This window comes from Hemicordylus capensis, chromosome 2 (assembly GCF_027244095.1).
Source record: "Hemicordylus capensis ecotype Gifberg chromosome 2, rHemCap1.1.pri, whole genome shotgun sequence".
In the NCBI taxonomy this organism is placed as follows: Eukaryota; Metazoa; Chordata; class Lepidosauria; order Squamata; family Cordylidae; genus Hemicordylus; species Hemicordylus capensis.
The window spans coordinates 62,948,191-62,966,694 of record NC_069658.1 but is presented as its reverse complement, the minus strand read 5'-3'; the positions used below and the strand labels follow the sequence as shown (position 1 = coordinate 62,966,694).

At 43.7% G+C, this 18,504-nt stretch overlaps 1 protein-coding gene across 7 annotated transcripts in view; it reads left to right on the top strand.

Annotated features, from left to right (window-relative positions):
- Positions 1-18,504, top strand: part of KIAA0825 (KIAA0825 ortholog) — a 431,089-nt gene that overhangs the window by 861 nt on the left and 411,724 nt on the right. For 5 of the 7 annotated variants that reach the window (XM_053293918.1, XM_053293915.1, XM_053293917.1 and 2 more), the window contains exon 1: positions 16,108-16,674. The exons of 1 other annotated variant lie outside the window; for it this stretch is intronic. In XM_053293918.1, coding sequence (XP_053149893.1) covers positions 16,645-16,674 — 30 coding nt within the window. In that variant the 5' untranslated portion in view covers positions 16,108-16,644. Of the gene's footprint in view, positions 1-6,280; positions 6,359-9,202; positions 10,305-16,107; positions 16,675-18,504 lie in introns of those variants that run through there. One more of the 7 variants, XR_008315726.1, reaches the window with a different exon arrangement.

The window sequence follows — 18,504 nt, the reverse complement described above, 5'->3', positions numbered from 1 at the left end:
ATTTATTTATTTATTTATTTATTATTAATTTGCATATTTTTATACTGCCTGATATGTACATTTCTAGATGGTGTACAAAAATTTAAAACAATATAATGAATGCTGTTTGTTGTGTAATATTTTGATGCAACCTGATCCTAAGCATATTTTCTCAGAAGTCCCAGTGATTTGAATAAGTATTTGTATTTACTACTGAGTAAATATACATGGATTGTAGTGTAATTTCTTCATGAAATATGCTTTCTTCATGAGGTTTCTGAAAGAAAGGAATCTAGTTTTTAAATATTACTTTATAAGTTCACAACAGAGTTGAATGCACTGCTTGAAAAGATACAAAGGGTAAGGCTGCAATCTTATGCTTGCTTACTTGGAGTGCGCCTCAGTGAGTGCAGTAGTACTTCTGATTAAGCACATATAGATCCAGGTGAATGAGCACTTATACTTTATTTTGATTCATATTTCTTATGCCCGGTAGTGTTGGTATGGTCATGCAGTCCTATACCAGAGATGCATAACTGAAATGATTTGTTCAGGGCCATTTCAGTATCTTTATTAATTCAAGAGAGCCAGTAGAAGAGAGCTGGTCTTGTGGTAGCAAGCATGAATTGTTCCTCTTGTTAAGCAGGGTTCACCTTGGTTTGCATTTAGATGGGTGACAACTTGTGACCATTGTCTGCAATTAAGATAATCCCCTTAGGGCATGGGGCTGTAGTTCAGTAGAGGAACATCCATTTTGCATGAAGAAGGTCCCAGGTTCACTCTCTGGCATCTAGGAATGTGATGCCGAAACAGGTTTGGTGTCGAACCGGTTCAGCACTCTGAGGCACACGGGGGAGGGAGCGATGAGCAGGACCTTTAAAAGGGAATACAGCAGGTCCTTACCTGCAGCACTCCCCTCAATAGCAACACCATGCTGAACACACAGATGGCATCTACGCATGCAAGGAGGCCATGTGTGTGCCACTGCTGTGTGTGGGCTGTTGGGGGGAGCGCTGCTGCAGCAGGAAGCTTTATGGAGTGGCGGAGACTGTGTACTCCCTTTTAAAGATGCTGCTCACCGATCCCCCGCCCCATGCCTTGGAGCATCAAACCGGTTTGGTGCCAAACCTGTGCACAAACCCCAATTCGTACACATCCCTACTGGCATCTCCAGGAGGACTGGGAGATGCCACTGAGATCTTCAGGAGGACTGAGATACTTCTGCCTGAAGTATCTTACTTCTGAGCCACTGCCAGTCAGCATTGAGTGACTGAGCTAGATACTGAGCTAGATAAACCAATGTTCTGACTTGGTATAAGACAGCATCCTATGTTCCTAGGGTCACCTCCTTATGCTTGGTAGCTTGCAGAACTGCAAGAGGTAATTAAGTAATCTTCCGCAAGAAGAAACTGCAAGAAGTAATTAGATAATCTTCCACACACACAAATTTTTTGTTACTATCTGTCGTTTTAACTCATTTTTGTTAATCCTCCCCTTCCCCTGCACCCAGTAGTTTACTCCTGTTTTTTCTCTCTGCATTACAAGTCTCTCTTAAATGTCCTGCGTTTTCTCTGCAGTATAATGCTCTCAGTCTATACTCTCTTCTCAGTTGTTCATTCTTTTTGTTTCTCCACACCACAAGTTTCTAAGCACCCTTATGTTTAAATTCTGTCCCTCTCTTCTGTCCCTCTGGTCAATTTCTGTCCCATCTCTCCTTGTCTTGTGTCTGTCCCTAGTTGAACTAGGTGTGTAGTGACCAGTCTCCTCTCCCTCTCCCTCTAAAGAGTTAACACGAAGTGAACTCTTGTCTTGACTGATAGGCTGGTGACCTACAGAGATCGCCAAATTAGTCCACTAAGGGGGGAGGGACCTAGTCAGCTGTTGTTGGGAATTCTGGGAACAAGAAGGGTGATCGCTGCTGGAGAAGCGTGTGCGGAAAGACTTAGTGAGGAGCATAGAGTTTGCTCCCTCATGGCAGGAGCCAGCATGGAGGTTTCTTTCATGAAATAACTGCATATCCTTTAGAGACAGGATTGCAGGAGGTTTGATTCTCATCAGGTGTTGGGTGAGTTTTCAAGCAAAAGGGAATTCAGCCTAGGGAACAGTTTGTTAGTCAGATTTTGTGATAGATACATATTTATTGTGTATGTGCTTTGCATATTCCTGATACTGTCCTATTATTGTTTACCTGAAATTTAATTAAAATAAGATACACTAGCCTATGCTCAACCCACCTAGGGCGTTGCAAAAGACTCTGTAAACATTTAAGCGTGTCTAAATGCAACCTGAAACAGAAGCCTAAGACAACCTATTTTTGTAACCTGCTAAGTATTTTTGAGTGTATTTGAAAGCTAAAAGCCTCAGATGGACACAGTCTGTAGCAATTGAATAAAACTGGTTTTTTTTTGGTTCTTCTCTTTTTACAAGCCTCTCAGAGTTGGTTTTTAACTCAAGAAAAAGAGAGGGCGGAAAGGGGATCTCTCTGGTGCAAAAGCATCCTCAAGCGCTCAGCAGCTATCAGTTTTCTCATCATGCGTAGGCCTATACGTGGAAGGTTTTTGTATTTCTCCAATAGCAAAATAAAGAGAGTTTTCCTTGGGATTCCACCCCAAGCTCAGGAAGCTTCAAGCTCTGAAGCAAAGGCTTTAATCTGTTACAAGGTGACAATCACATTCAATTCAAAGTGTTTCTTTTAACTGACTTTTTGTCATTTTATACTGCTGAAATTGTTGTACTATATTTTATGTATTGTTTCTCTTGACTATTATAAGCCACCTTGAAATTGTTAGGATAGAAACTTAAAATTATAAATAAAAAACAAGGCTTTCCATCTCACAGCAGTTCATCAATGAATGCAGGTGGTGGGCAAACTGGAATGGCTACAATAGGCTGGAAAATATAGTATAAACTCCATTCCATATCTCCAGATCAGTGAAGGCAGTCTCCCACTCTTAATTTGGATAACTTTGAACAGGCCTCTGTACAATTAAGAGGTGCAAAAGGGTTGCAAAAATGGGTATTTGGAATAAAAAATTTTTTAAAAGAGGTGAGCCTCAAAGGGTACTGAAGAAAAAGCATATCTTATTTGTGAAAGCTCTCTAGTTTACTGTTGTTATATTTAACATGTTTTAAGTGTTACTGCTCTTCATTAAAGTGTGCCATCAAGTCCATTTTGACTCTTGGCGCCCACAGATCCCTGTGGTTTTCTTTGGTAGAATACAGGAGGTCTCCTCCCGTGCAGTATTTTTAAATTTTATTTTATTTTATTTTATTTACTTGATTTGTATACCGCCCTTCCAAAATGGCTCAGGGCGGTTTACAATTAAAACACACTACTAAAACAGTAAAGAGCTAAAACAAATTAAAAACAACAACATAACAATTAATAATTTTAAAACATTTTAAAACAACAATTAAACAATTACAGTGATTAAAAACCCGGAAATCAAGTTTTGAATTTTAAAATAAACCAGAAATTAAAACCCCCACAATTTAGGAAGCTGAGAAAGCTTGGGTGAAAAGAAGGGTTTTCAGGTGTTTTTTGAAAATTGCCAGAGATGGGGAGGATCGTATCTCAGCAGGGAGCACATTCCACAATTTCGGGGCAGTGACCGAGAAGGCCTGTCTCTGTGTAGCCACCAAACGAGTTGGCGGTAACTGGAGACGGACCTCCTCAGTTGATCTCAGTGGGCGGTGGGGCTCATAACGAAGAAGATGCTCTCTTAGATACCCAGGGCCTAAGCCGTTTAGGGCTTTGTAAGTTATAACTAGCACTTTGTATTTTGTCCGGAAACCTATTGGCAGCCAATAGGTTTTCGGACAGTATGAGATGATGCCTTTCAGCATCTTCCTATATCTCTGCTGCCCGATATAGTACCAGTGGGGATTCGACTGGCAACCTTCTGCTCTTCATTGGAGGTAACTAAAAAGCAACTTCCAAAAACACTTGGTAACTATTTTTTTTTTAAGAACCAAAGTTACCCTTTACACCCAAATACAGGCACTCGCCAACTTACAAACATCCGACTTATGAATGACTAATACTTACAAAGCTCTTTAACAAATTAAATTAATGAAGTCCCCAACTTACAAATACCAACCTGCACACACAAACAAGGCATCCCTCATAGGAACTACACCCATTCCGAGGTATGAATATCCAACTCACAAACCAACACTTAGAACTCAATCCATTTGAAATTTGGGGATTCCCTGTATTCTATTAGTTGTTACAATTTTCAGAATCTCTTTCACTGCTTGTACACTGCCTTATAAAGGCCACACAACCCTTAAACAGCACAATGTTCCGACACTGACTGGGTTGTGGAGTTTTGGCTACAGGATTCTCCATCCTGTTTACGGCACAGTATGTTCTAAGTGGGATAATCTGCCAGTTTTTATGAATTATCTCTGAGAATTGCTGCTTTATTACCATTGTAACTCATTGATTTGATGGAGCACTTGTATAGTGAGGTGAGGCTAACAACTCTGATGCTATGAGAGACTGTATATTTGTACTAAAGGAAAACTCAGACTTCCTGACTTAGGGAGAAGGATCCTTCATCTGTTAGCCAGCCCAAAAAATTGTAGTTGCCAGGACTCTTCTCCTGCTCCAAGAGGTTTTGTTGCTAGCCTCAAAGCAAGGAGAATGACAGTCCCCACTTTGGAGCTGGGTAAAGGAGTGGTGGAACTTTCCTGCAATGAAGCACACTGCAAGAACAATCATCAAACCCTCTCAAGTTCCGAAGTTGGGAAGAAGAGTAGGCTTGTTTTGGTATTGTCTTCATGAGGTACTCCAAGCAGGAGGAAGTCTAGGACTCTCCTTAGAAAGGAGAGCTGGTCTTGTGGTATTAAGCATGACTTGTCCTCTTAGCTAAGCAGGGTCTGCCCTGGTTGCATATGAATGGGAGACTTGGTGTGTGACACTGTAAGATATTCCCTGCAGGGGATGGAAGTCTGAAGACAATACTGAGCTAGTTAGACCAATGGTCTGACTCAGCATATGGCAGCTTCCTATGTTCCTATTCACCAGAGGATGATGGCACACTCCCCATATCAATTGTGGCAAGCAGAACTGTGACTGTCTGCTTAGAGAACTTGTAGTTCTGTTCTCATAGTGATGAGTGTTCTGATATCTCTGTGTGAAAACTGCAATTCTGCACTAATATATTATAAATCCAAGATGAGGACTGAAAGGCTTTGTGAGAGTTTTTTCATGGGGCAAGCAGAAAGAGCAACTTTGTTGCTCCATCTTTTGGAGCACAAGTAAGTGTCACTTAAGCATGACCTAAAATAGTAAATCGTCATAGCTATAATTATCATTACAACCTTTTCCCCCCTTCCCATTTAAAAAAATAAACTTTGAGTGAGCTGTATGTCAGTATATTATTTAAAATGACTCTCCTTTAAAAACAAACAACTTCGTACCATTTCAATGGGGAAAATGCCTTAAATCCCTATAACACTTCAGAATGTTCCTGTAATACCTTTTTCCTAATCACAAGGCAATGCTGTATACTGTAATCTTGAATGCTCTTTTGACCTACTTACTATTCTAATCCCCTTTGTTGAAAAGTAATTAACTAAAATAGCTTTACAATGTTCTTAAGTATGATTTTGTAGCATCCCTGTAGATATTTTAATACGGTACTCTTTCTGTGTTAAGTGCTTTATAATATTTATCTTCTAAATTCTCACAGCAACCCAGCAAGATAGGTTATTAATATTAAAAGATAACAACTTGCCCTCATATGTAATATGCCACCGTACAAGTTTGTGGCATTGCTGAAAAATATTAGCATTTCATTGCTATTGTGAATTAGTCAGTTGGAAGCTTACAGTAAGGTTGATAATAATAACACTTATATAGTACTTACAGTTGTTCTAAGTGTATTCTGACCAGGTACCAGTTCTATTACAGCCTCTTTTTTTTTGTGGTACAAAAATTGGGTACATTTAAAAAATGGTTCTGTCAAGGAAAGAGTAAGGCAGTAAAAATAAGGAAGTAAAATAATGTATGACGTGTATGTAAAAGAATAGAGTTGCCTGAGATTAGGTTATTTTTCCTGCTTTTTAAAATCTCCCTTTCCAGAACAATAGGCTATGCTTCAGTGTTCCATTTTAAATCAAACTACAACTCAGGTCTCATTTATATATAACCTGGTGTGGTATGGTCATAGCCATGCCTGTGATTGTTCCTACACTGCTGCAAGAAATCAACCATGTGGATATGTACAATACAGGTGACACATGGATGTTACTAGTGGGGTATCTAACCATTCCATGTGCTCTAAACATATAGGTGGCAGATGCAGATATTATCTGGATTGATATGGGGAAAACCAAGAAGGAAACTGCAACTCTGTTGCACATGTAGCAGGTTAGTGAGGTTGCAGTTTTCAGTTCTCAATGATTTTCAGTTTTCAAAAATTACATATGTAAGTAACTGCTCAAACAAGTGGTCTGTTTGCATGACCAAATGAATAGCCCTGCTGGATCAGACCCAAGGCCTTTCTAGTCCAGCATCTTGTTTCACACAAAGGACCACCAGATGCCTATGAGAAGCCCCCTACCAAGAAATGAGGGCATGCCCTCTCTCCTGCTGTTGCTCCCCTGCAACTGGTATTTAGAGGCATCTTGCCTCCGAGTCTGGAGGTGGCCTATAGCCATCAGACTAGTAGCCACTGATAGACCTGTCCTCCATGAATCTGTCCAAGCCCCTTTTAAAGCCATCCAAGCTAGTGACCACCACCACATCCCATGGCAGAGAATTCTATAGATTAAGAACAGCCCTGCTGGATCAGGCCCAAGGCCCATCTAGTCCAGCATCCTGTTTCACACAGTGGCCCACCAGATGCCGCCGGAAGCCATAGGCAGGAGTTGAGGGCGTGCCCCCTCTCCTGCCACTACTCCCCTGCAACTGGTACTCAGAGGCATCCTGCCTTTGAGGCTGGAGGTGGCCCACAGCCCTCTGACTGGTAGCCATTGATAGACCTCTCCTCCATGAAGTTATCCAAACCTCTCTTAAAGCCATCCAGGTTGTTGGCTGTCACCATATCCTGTGGCAGAGAGTTCCACAAGTGGATCATGCGTTGTGTGAAAAAGTACTTCTGTTTGTTGGTCCTAGACCTCCTGGCAATCAATTTCATGGAGTGACCCCTGGTTCTAGTGTTGTGTGAGAGGGAAAAGAATTTCTCTCTCTCCACTTTCTCCACACCATGCATGATTTTATAGACCTCTATCATGTCTCCCCGCAGTCGTCTTTTTTCTAAACTAAATAACCCCAGATGTTGTAGCCTTGCCTCATAAGAAAGGTGCTCTAGGCCCCTGATCATCTTGGTTGCCCTCTTCTGTACCTTTTCCAGTTCTACGATGTCCTTTTTAAGATGTGGGGACCAGAATTGTACGCAGTACTCCTAGTATGGTTGCACCATCGTTTTGTATAAGGGCATTATAATATTAGCCGTTTTATTTTCAATCCCCTTCCTAATGATCCTAGCATGGAAGGAATGTTGGAGGAACTACTCATGGAAGATCACAAGAGTTACTTCTGAGATACACTCACTGTGGTCTAATACTGGACTGAATAATATCAGCCATACTTTCAAGAAGGGGTCCACAAGGCACTGTACCCTAAAAAGAAAATAAGTCCCTATTTCTTACAGTCTTCCATAATAAGCATTTAGGGGTGAAAATTGGATGAGTGTCTGGAGAGAGACATTTAGAAGTTTTTAGAAAAAATAATCTCATAGAGTATGGTGGAGCCTTCATATGTAATCAGAAGGAGTTTGTTTAATAGATGTTTATCCTGCATTTCTATGAGACCATATTCAAAGTGACTAACCAAACTTCTTATATAATTCAATGCAAAATTGTGGTGGGGCAGCTAAAAGAGATACTGAGGGAGAGTGGTGTTATAACCTCTCCCAAGCTCCCTGGTGTTCTGCTGCTGTTAGGGGTTTACATCAAACCCAAGTGGAAAGCCCCAGAACCAAATTGTTCATAGAAGCTTCAGCTTGATCCTCACTTGCATAAAATGTAGATTTTCTGATATCTTAATTGGGTTTGGTGGCATTATGGCTCTGCCCCTCACTCCAGACAATGTAAAGGTGGATCTACCAGACAATGTGTGTGCAGAACTACACATTAGATGTTTTTCACTATTCTTTTTTCAGTGTTTTAAAAAATGCAGTACAGGTGTAATGTTGCAGTTTTAAGTGAAAGACATTGGCCTTTCTCCTTCTGTTGGTTTTGCGTTGACAATTTCCCCTCAAGCTATTTTTACCCCACAAGGGAAAATACATAGATGGTGTCACGCTGCTTTTTTTCTTTGATATCCATAGTGGGATGACTACCTGGTGCTTTGCTCTTGGGGTTGCTATGGATTAGGTATGTGTGAGCTGGCCCAGGAGTTTGAATCCAGACCGGATTTGAACTGGCCCAGCATGGCTTGGCTTCAGGCTTTGCTGAACTGGCTCCAGTCTGCTTCAGACGGGGGGTTGGCTTGGCAGTATACTTGTAAAGATGAATCTAGTGAGGATTCCCCTTTACAAGTAAAAAGAATTCCCTACACTAAATGGGATGGGAGGGAAAATAGTATTTACCTTAATAATTAAGGTGGTGGTGGCAGCAGGGGCTCTTCCAACCCACCCACCCCCATTCATGTCATTTGGGCTTCCCAAATGACAGTCCAGGTCAGTTGTGGCCTGGACTGTCATTTTGGAGATGGGGAGGGGGACTGGAGGAGCTGCTGCCACCTCTGATGTTGCTGCCGTTGCCTCTGCTGTCCCCGCCATCTTATTTATTAAGATAAATAGTACTTTCCCTCGCCCCCTCCCCTCATTAATGTACATAATTCTCTTTACTTTAAAGGGGAATTCTCACCGGATTCCACTGTACAAGTACCCCCCCCCCCCGCCGAGATGACCTGTGAGCTAGTTCTTCAAACCAGGGGATGGTCTGGTTTGAACTTGCGGGTCCCCTAGTCCAACTTCTTACTTGAGCAGACTTCTCACAGTGCAGCACTGCAATGTATTGGGGTTGCATTGCTGTAGAAAATACATGGTGACTTAGGAAGATAAAAAATTCTGTAACACTAAAACTCTAGTGGGCTATCAAAAGGTCTTGAAATGTTCTTGTATAAAGTTTTCTGCAAGAGTTTGGAAAAATGGAAGAACTTATCTGGATTTGAGGTCAACTCTCTTACACAATTCTCTTCCAATAGGTCAGAAACAACCCTTCTGTGAGGAGGAAAGGCTTCTGCTAGCAAAAGGGCATCTTTGGATCCAAGTCATTCTGTTTATATACGTAGTAATTTGGAGTTTCTTTTTCAGACAATGCAATGTTTTAAATGTAACTTTTGGATAAATTTGAACTTTGAATTTTACTTGTCTTTAGTTAAAAATAAGTATGCTTCAACTTTTATTTTTCTAAAGAAGGTAGCTTATTTGACTTATGACTTGTCTAAACATGTTGAAAGTATCGCGTCTGAGGCATAACATTCACACTCTGAAAAGTGAATAGTGACAAGTTCCGTCAAAAGGAAAAGAGGAATAATTTATAAAAGGAACTGTAGATAATGATGCCAGCCAGTTGTTTTAAAGTGCATCTATCTCACCTTTAATGAATTAGATTTGTCAACAGCATATGTTTTATGCACTACTTCTAATGAAGTGGCATGCCAGCAATGCAATGTACTTTGAGGTTTACTCTATCAAAGCTTTTTGCTGTCTTAAAATAAACCTTTTAAATAATAGATACTAAAAACTACATTTAAATAACATTAAGGTTGTGACACAAACACCAAATGACAAACTTCAGGCAGTTCAAAGTATGACAGCTTGTCATTAACTCATATTGTTGCTTTAAAAAAATGAAACACAATCGTATAATTTAAGGATTGAGTGTCAGTTCAACTTTATATATCTTGGCTTTTGTTATTGGTGTCACAACCTTAACATCATTTTCACTTAGGCTTTCACATTTCTTTTCCTAAATTTTAAAAGAAAATTCATTGAATTGCACATATAAAAAGCACAAACAGTTTCTTCAATAGCTTGCTCTGAGCTTTATACTCCAAAAACAGAAACTGTGTTTTGGGGTGGGTTGTTTCTGGTTGTATTACCAATCTTTTATTTTTGCTCATCAGGGCTACAAATAGCTCTCTGGATTGCATTTCAATCTGTGAAAGGCAATGAGTTTAAAATCTTTTTATTTTTCACTTAAAGACCCATTGTTTGGTATTGAAATGCTCTTGCAAATGCTAAACTTTTGATATTTGTTAGATGTTATGTGCCTGGCAATTACAATTACAACTCTCTTCTATACTTCTTGCTTTGTGTAATTTTTTATCATTTTATTTATTCTTGTAAGAAATATTTATATTAGGGATGTGCTGAAATGTGATTCGGTGTCGCAATCACAGGCACATCCCTTTAAAAATGAGGGGTTACACAGCCTCTTTAAAGTGGAGGAGAAGCAGGTCTATACCTGCTCCTCCTCTGATCACCGCCATTGCTGTAATCCTGGCACTCCCTGCAGTTATGCTCATGCAGCATTGGGGCATTTCCCAGCTGCCCCTGCACGATGCCAGCATGCACATTACTTCTGCACATGCACAGCGGCCATTTGCATGGTCAACAACCATCCCTAATTTCTATCTTGCTTTTCTGCTTCACACAAAAAATTCAAGGCAACTAATGAAAACACACACACACACACACACACACACACACACACACACACACCAATAAAACAGATATCAACAAAATAATGACGAAAACAGCAATGATATTACAAAACTAAACCCCAGCAGAATGCGCAAAAGGAATAAAAACTGCAGCAACATTAAAAAAAAAAAAAGGATAATTCTAAAACTCTTACCCCAAATGCCTTCCAGCATGGACATGCAGCTCCCAAACACTTTTCAAAGGCAGTCCTTCATAACATTGTATATCATTATCATTGTTGTTGTCATCAGATTTTAGTAATCCATTGACCATAATAGCAAAACACAGAAAGAACAAGTTGTTCTAGTAAGACTAAGAACTAATCAGCCTACTTTCCTTTCACTGTCTCTACAACTGGACTAAATGTGCTTCAAATCGAGGTCCACAAGTTAGATCTCTTGCACCTCAAATGTCATGGCGTCTGCCATCTTGGATCAGGGTGGATGACATCATTACAGATTACAACATTGAGGTGTCCCTGTGTGTCACTCACTACAACTGTACCAAATTTGGTTCAAATCAGTTAGACAGTCCTCAAGTTAGTGCACTTGTGCCTCAAAATTTCACACATCCACCATCTTGGATTGGAGTGGATGACATCATCAAAAATTACACGATTGGGGCATCCCTATGTGCCTATACAGCTGTAGCAAATTTGGTTCAAATTGGTTAGACTGTCCACAAGTTAGTGCACTTGCACCTCAAAAGTTTGTTTCTGCCATCTTGATTGAGTTGGATGACACTGTCACAATCTACGCTGTTGAGGTGTCCCTATGTGTCCCTACAGCTTTAGCAAATTTTGGCTCAAATTGGTTAAGCAGTTCACAAGTTAGCCCACTCGTGCCTCCAAAGTTTATGCATCCACCATCTTGAATCGGTGTGGATGACATCATCATAAACTATGCCATTGAGGTGTGTCACTCACTGCAACTCGAGTGTGTAACTCGAGAAGGTTATTGGATCAAATAGGATTTCAAGAAGCCTTGCAGGAATTTAGTGTTGGCTTTGCTGGTGACCCTGTTGACACTCTGGTGGAGAATTTGAATAATCAACTCACCAGGCCGTGGACATGATCACTCCTAAGCGTCCTCTCTGATCCACTTCGAAACTGGCCCCTTGGTACATGGAAGAACTACAGGGGCTGAAGCAGCGAGGTAGATGACTAGAACACAAGTGGAGAGAGACTTGACTCAAATCCAACAGATTACTATATAGAGCGCATTTGAAGATCTATATGCAGGCAATATGTGTGGCGAAGAAGCGATTCTTTTCCTCCTGTATCCCATCCGCAAGTTTACATCCGGCGGAGTTGTTCAGGGTTGTGAAGGGGCTAAAGTATACCCCTTCCCCCTTGAATCAGTACGTGGAACCAACAGTTATTTGCTGTGACGTTTTTAATGATTTTTTGTGTGGACAAAATCTCTCATATTCAGGCCGACTTAGATTCAAACTCCACAATTGTTACAGAGTCCGATGCTGAGGTGTCCAGCATCTCCTCTTATGTGATGAAGCTGGATCAGTTTTACTTTGACTCCTGAGGATGTGGAATGGTGCTGCCTACCACCTGCCCTCTTGATTCTTGCCCAACATGGCTTATACTATCTTGCAGGGAGGCTGTTGTAGAGGGCCTTGTAGATATTTTAAATGCTTCTCTAAGGGAGAGCAGGATGCCTCCTTGTCTTAAGGAGTCAATCATTAGACTGCTTCTGAAGAAGCTTGCCTTGGATCCCTCTGAGTTAAGCAACTACAGGCCTGTCTTGAACCTTCCAAGGCTGAGCAAGGTGATTGAGAAGGTGGTGGCCTCCCAGCTCCAGGTGGCCTTGGAGGAAACTGATTATCTAGACCCATTTCAAACTGGCTTTCTGGGGGGCTATGGGATGGAGACTGCTTTGGTCAGCCTGATGGATGATCTTCAGTTGGAAATTGACAGAGGAAGTGTGACTCTGTGGGTCCTTTTGGATTGCTCGATGGCTTTTGATACTATTAAACATACTATCCTTCTGGAACGTCTCAGGGGATTGGGGATGGGAGGCACTGCTTTGCAGTAGTTCCGCTCCTACCTCACGGGCAGATTCCAGATAGTGTCTCTTGGAGATGGTTGTTCTTCAAATTCTGAAGTTTCCTATGATGTCCCTCAGGGCTCTGTGTTGTCTCCGATGTTGTTTAACATCTACATGAAACTGTTGGGTGTTATCAATATGCTGATGACACTCAAATCTATTTCTTGATGTCAACCTCATCGGGAGAAGGCATAACCTCCCTAAATGCCTGCCTGGAGGCAGTGATGGGCTGGATGAGGGATAACAAACTGAGACTGAATCCAGATAAGATGGATGTACTTATTTTGCAGGTTCAAAACCCGGGAGATGAGTTTGATCTGCCTGTTCTGTTTGGAGTTACGCTCCCTCAGAAGGAACAGGTACGCAGTCTGGGGGTGCTTCTGGATCCAAACCTCTCCCTGTTGTCCTAGGCTGAGGTGGTGGCCAGAGGTGCTTTTTATCAGCTTTGGCTGATACGCCAGCTGCGTCCGTTTCTTGAGATGAACGGCCTCAAAATGGTGGTGCATACACTTGTAAACTCTAGGCTGGATTACTGTAATGCACTCTGTGGGGCTGCCTTTGTACGTAGTCCGGAAACTGCAGTTGGTCCAGAATGCGGCAGCTAGGTTGGTCTCTGGGTCATCTAGGAAAGACCATATCACTCCTGTGTTGAAAGAACTACAATGGCTGCTGACCCGTTTCCAGACAAAATAAAAGGTGCTGTTTATCCTATATAATAAAAGGCTAAGTGAGTGGCCATGGCTTTGGAACGTTGGGGATCTGCGTCCCTGCCTCCCTGGGCTGTTCTGGGCCTGCGCGAAGCGCAGGCCCAGAAGACCCCAAGGGACACAGGACTGCAGACACCAGTGTCCCACAGCCATGGGCGGCCATTAGCCGGTGTGTGGCGGCGGGGGAAAGTGGCCGAGGCGGCAGCAGAGCCGCCGCCTCGGCCATGAGCTGCGGCACGGCGAGAGGAGGCCGAGGCAACCAGAAGCGGCCGCCCTGAAAAAGGCGAGGGCAATGGCGGCGGGGGAAGACCGAGACGGGGGACAGGGAAGCTGGGCGAGGTGGCGGCGAAGCCGCCAACGAGGCCCCCGCCCGCTCACAGCCGTCGCCCCCGCCTGCTCACCCGCCCTCCCAGCTGCCCAAAATCACCTTCCCCGCTCCCCCCCAAAAAAGATTAAGGGCCAAAATGGCCCATGAGAAGGTTGCCGCCCCCGCCTATCGCCCTCCCGCCCACCCAGCTGCCGAAGACCACCTTACCCGCTCCAGCCCGAGGGAAAAGAGAGGAGCTCACGAGCAGAGCTCCTCTCTGTGCTAAGTCACTGCTCAAACTGTCGCTATGGACGCAAAGGACGCCTATTGCGTCCATTGCGACAGTATGGGCAGCAGCTTAACACAGAGAGTAGCTCTGTTCCCGAATTCCTCTCTTCTCCTTCGGGCTGGAGCGGGTAAGGTGGGCTCCGGCAGCTGGGTGCGCGGGAGGGCGATAGGCGGGGGCGGCCACCTTCTCATGGGCCATTTTGGCCGTTATTCATCCACACACACACCCCCAAAGTATAAGCAAAATAAGGAAGAACAAAAACAGAGACAACAACAACAACAAAAAAAGAGAGAGAGGGGGGACAAGGGGGGAAAAAAGAGACAGAAAGAGAGAGAGAGAGACAGAAAAGACGGGATAGAAAGCTAGCGCCCGTTATCATAACGGGCTTAAAAATACTAGTAACATATAAAGCCCTAAACAGCTTAGGCCCTGGGTATTTAAGATAATGTTTTCTTCACTATGAGCCCCACCGCCTGTTAAGATCATCTGGAGAGGTTCGTCTATGGTTGCTGCCAACCCATTTGGCAGCTACTTGAGGACGGGCTTTCTCCGTTACTGCCCCTAGACTTTGGAATGCGCTCCCTGTTGAAATAAGAGCCTCCCCCACCATCTCTGGCAACTTTTAAGAAGGCACTGAAGACACATTTATTTATTCAGGCTTTTAATTTTTTAATATTTAACTAGCCATCCCTGCACAGAGCATCTGTGCGGTCTTTGGGGTCGGCGGTTACCTCTCCCCCCCCCCTTATGCCCCAGTCTCCGCTTCTGGGCCCAGCCGCTTCTCCTCCCCACTGCCACTTCTGCCCCCGCACTTTCCTTCCCCCCTCCTGGGCCTTGCCTCCACGGCCGGGCCTCTGCTGCCATGGCAACCAATCCTCCTGCGTGAGCCTCAGCCAATCAGGCGCGTCTGCCGCCCAGCCAACCAGCTGGGCTCTGGGAAGCACATTCCAAGGCACACCCAGGAGAATTAATAGAATAGATGTTGGATTTAAATGATTTAAATGTTTAAATAAATTGATATAATGTTTTCAATTATTTTAAAATACCCAGAGACGCAAGGTTTGGGCGGTATAAAAATATGTTAAATAAATAAATAGTTTAGACAGTCCACAAATTAGCCCACTTGCACCTCAGATGTTCATGTGCCTGCCATCTTGGATCAGGGTGAGTGACATCATCACAGACTACGCCGTTGAGGTGTCCCTACAATTGTACCCAATTTGGTTCATATTGGTCCAGGCGTGAAGTTGATTGGGGGGGGGGGCATGCACGTGCACGCACACACAAACACACACACAGAATGCTGGATGATGTCATAAGCCTATTGGAAAGTAGGCTAAAAATAGGAGGGCAAAAATGACAAAATCCCAGATTTATAATCCAGCATTAAGGAGACATTAATATTAATAGCAACATTTAAATATTTTGCTACTTTCAGGTGACAGTATTATTAACCCCTTCAAAACAATATTCAAGCAGATATCCATTAGATCTCTCAATGGTAGTGCTTTAAACAGTGGCAATACTAAACTGTCCCTTGCATCCTTGTAAAAACTGGGGAGATGTACACCATGTTACATTATCCTGTGTGAATGTTACTACAGTGGGCCATGTACGACTGTGACTAGTTGGACCTCAGTTGGAAAGGGAGCAGCTGACATACCAGACTAAGTTGGGGGGAAAGCATTCCTCAACCCTAGGACGAATCCAGGAGCACCTCCCAATTACAAGTTTGTTCTTCAGGAGGAGTGCAACTTTGTCCCAAAAGGCTGTACAGAATAGCTTTATCATTGACAATAGAACTTTTGTCTGTATTATGTTTGTTTATTAGCTCACATCCAGTTATTAACTGATCTTAAACATGGATTAAGACCTCCACAGCCTCCCTGGGATCTGATGAAAGGACAGAGAGCTGCATGTCATCAGCATGCTGATGACATTGTAGCCCAAAGCTCCTGATGATGTCTCCCAGCATTTTCCTATAGATGTTAAATGGCATGAGAGACAAGTTGGAACCCCAGCGGCCAGGGGACAAGAGTCTCTTGTTCATGATGGGTGCTTTTCAATAGATGCCTTTAACTGACACCTCAAAATATGCACACATCTATTGCAACATTGCTGGTTGCATTTCTAGGGTCTAGTTTAAACTTTTTCAGCACACAGCTGTTCTGATTATAGACCATGCAGTTAAACACACAATAATCATGCATACCAGAGGCTATGGCATCTCCACATTACTAAGCCTTTGAAAAGCTATCACCTTTACTTAGCATTTGTCAGCTTTATATAACTTGTCCCAATACCACATTTTTCTTTTGCAACCAGAGACACTATCCAGAGAGTTCTGCATGTCCAGCAGCGTTTTTGCTTGAAATTTTTGAACAAAATCCCATTAAAACTCATAGCAAACTGCTTTTGAAACTCAGGGACTACATAATTGCTCAGCGCCTAAACAGCAGTACAGCTAGTGCCCAGGAATTTGAAATTATTTTTCTGCTTATACAGTAAATGTACATTTGTTTATATTATATTAAATATCAGTCATTTCTAGTTATAACAGGAAAGAAGAAGGAAGATGAACTGTTCATGTGTATGCTGTCTTAAAGTAAGCACGTATAATTGTGCAGAGGAAATACAAATGAGTTGAGGGGGTGTGGAGTGGCAATGGGTGGGGCAAGACTCTACGTGCAGGAAATCCACCCAACCGCCTGATGTGGCGGAGACAGCATAGTTGGTGGGGGAGACAATGGGTTGAGGCAGGACCACCTCAGCCCAATACCTGGACACAGCTGATGGAGGCAATGAAGGGGGGAAAGAGCACAGTTCCATGGGAGGAGGAGCTCTTATGAGACAGGAGCTTCTCCTGCTGTTATGATTATCAGCCCTATCAAGGGCTATTAAAGCAAGCAGGGGCTGATGATGAGACCTTAGAGGAGATAGACAAGGGCTGACATTCCCAGAGAAAATGATGGCCCGAGGAGTCTCGGGGTGCCTGAGGCTACTGTGGTCCTAATGGGAATTTAGGGACTTGAGTGCCAGAACGACCTTGCTCCCCCTCACAACTCTCATGGGGAAAGTAGGGTGGTGGCAGGCTAGAGGCCACACCTGACAACAAGGTTAATGCAATTGCCTGGATTGCCACATAATGCATGTTTTTGAGAAATGTTGTGTTTCCATTACACAAATTTCTTTTCAGGCATGCAAAATGTTCTTTGTATTGTAGCTATTCTGTATAAATACTGATGTGGAGAGCAGTAGCTCACACATTTGAATTATGGCTTTAATTATAGCTCCTGAGCCTAATATACAAATTCACATGTGGATTATGAACCCATGAATAAAGATGTTGATTTGAGCTTTGAACAGGAATGTATTGTAGTAGAATATATATGAACTAGTATTTTTAAGCCCGTTATGATAACGGGCGCTAGCTTTCTATCCCGTCTTTTCTGTCTCTCTCTCTCTCTTTCTGTCTCTTTTTTCCCCCCTTGTCCCCCCTCTCTCTCTTTTTTTGTTGTTGTTGTTGTCTCTGTTTTTGTTCTTCCTTATTTTGCTTATACTTTGGGGGTGTGTGTGTGGATGAATAACGGCCAAAATGGCCCATGAGAAGGTGGCCGCCCCCGCCTATCGCCCTCCCGCGCACCCAGCTGCCGGAGCCCACCTTACCCGCTCCAGCCCGAAGGAGAAGAGAGGAATTCGGGAACAGAGCTACTCTCTGTGTTAAGCTGCTGCCCATACTGTCGCAATGGACGCAATAGGCGTCCTTTGCGTCCATAGCGACAGTTTGAGCAGTGACTTAGCACAGAGAGGAGCTCTGCTCGTGAGCTCCTCTCTTTTCCCTCGGGCTGGAGCGGGTAAGGTGGTCTTCGGCAGCTGGGTGGGCGGGAGGGCGATAGGCGGGGGCGGCAACCTTCTCATGGGCCATTTTGGCCCTTAATCTTTTTTGGGGGGGAGCGGGGAAGGTGATTTTGGGCAGCTGGGAGGGCGGGTGAGCAGGCGGGGGCGACGGCTGTGAGCGGGCGGGGGCCTCGTTGGCGGCTTCGCCGCCACCTCGCCCAGCTTCCCTGTCCCCCGTCTCGGTCTTCCCCCGCCGCCATTGCCCTCGCCTTTTTCAGGGCGGCCGCTTCTGGTTGCCTCGGCCTCCTCTCGCCGTGCCGCAGCTCATGGCCGAGGCGGCGGCTCTGCTGCCGCCTCGGCCACTTTCCCCCGCCGCCACACACCGGCTAATGGCCGCCCATGGCTGTGGGACACTGGTGTCTGCAGTCCTGTGTCCCTTGGGGTCTTCTGGGCCTGCGCTTCGCGCAGGCCCAGAACAGCCCAGGGAGGCAGGGACGCAGATCCCCAACGTTCCAAAGCCATGGCCACTCACTTAGCCTTTTATTATATAGGATGCTTGCAGAAATTTGGATCACAACACAATTCAGATTTTAGACAA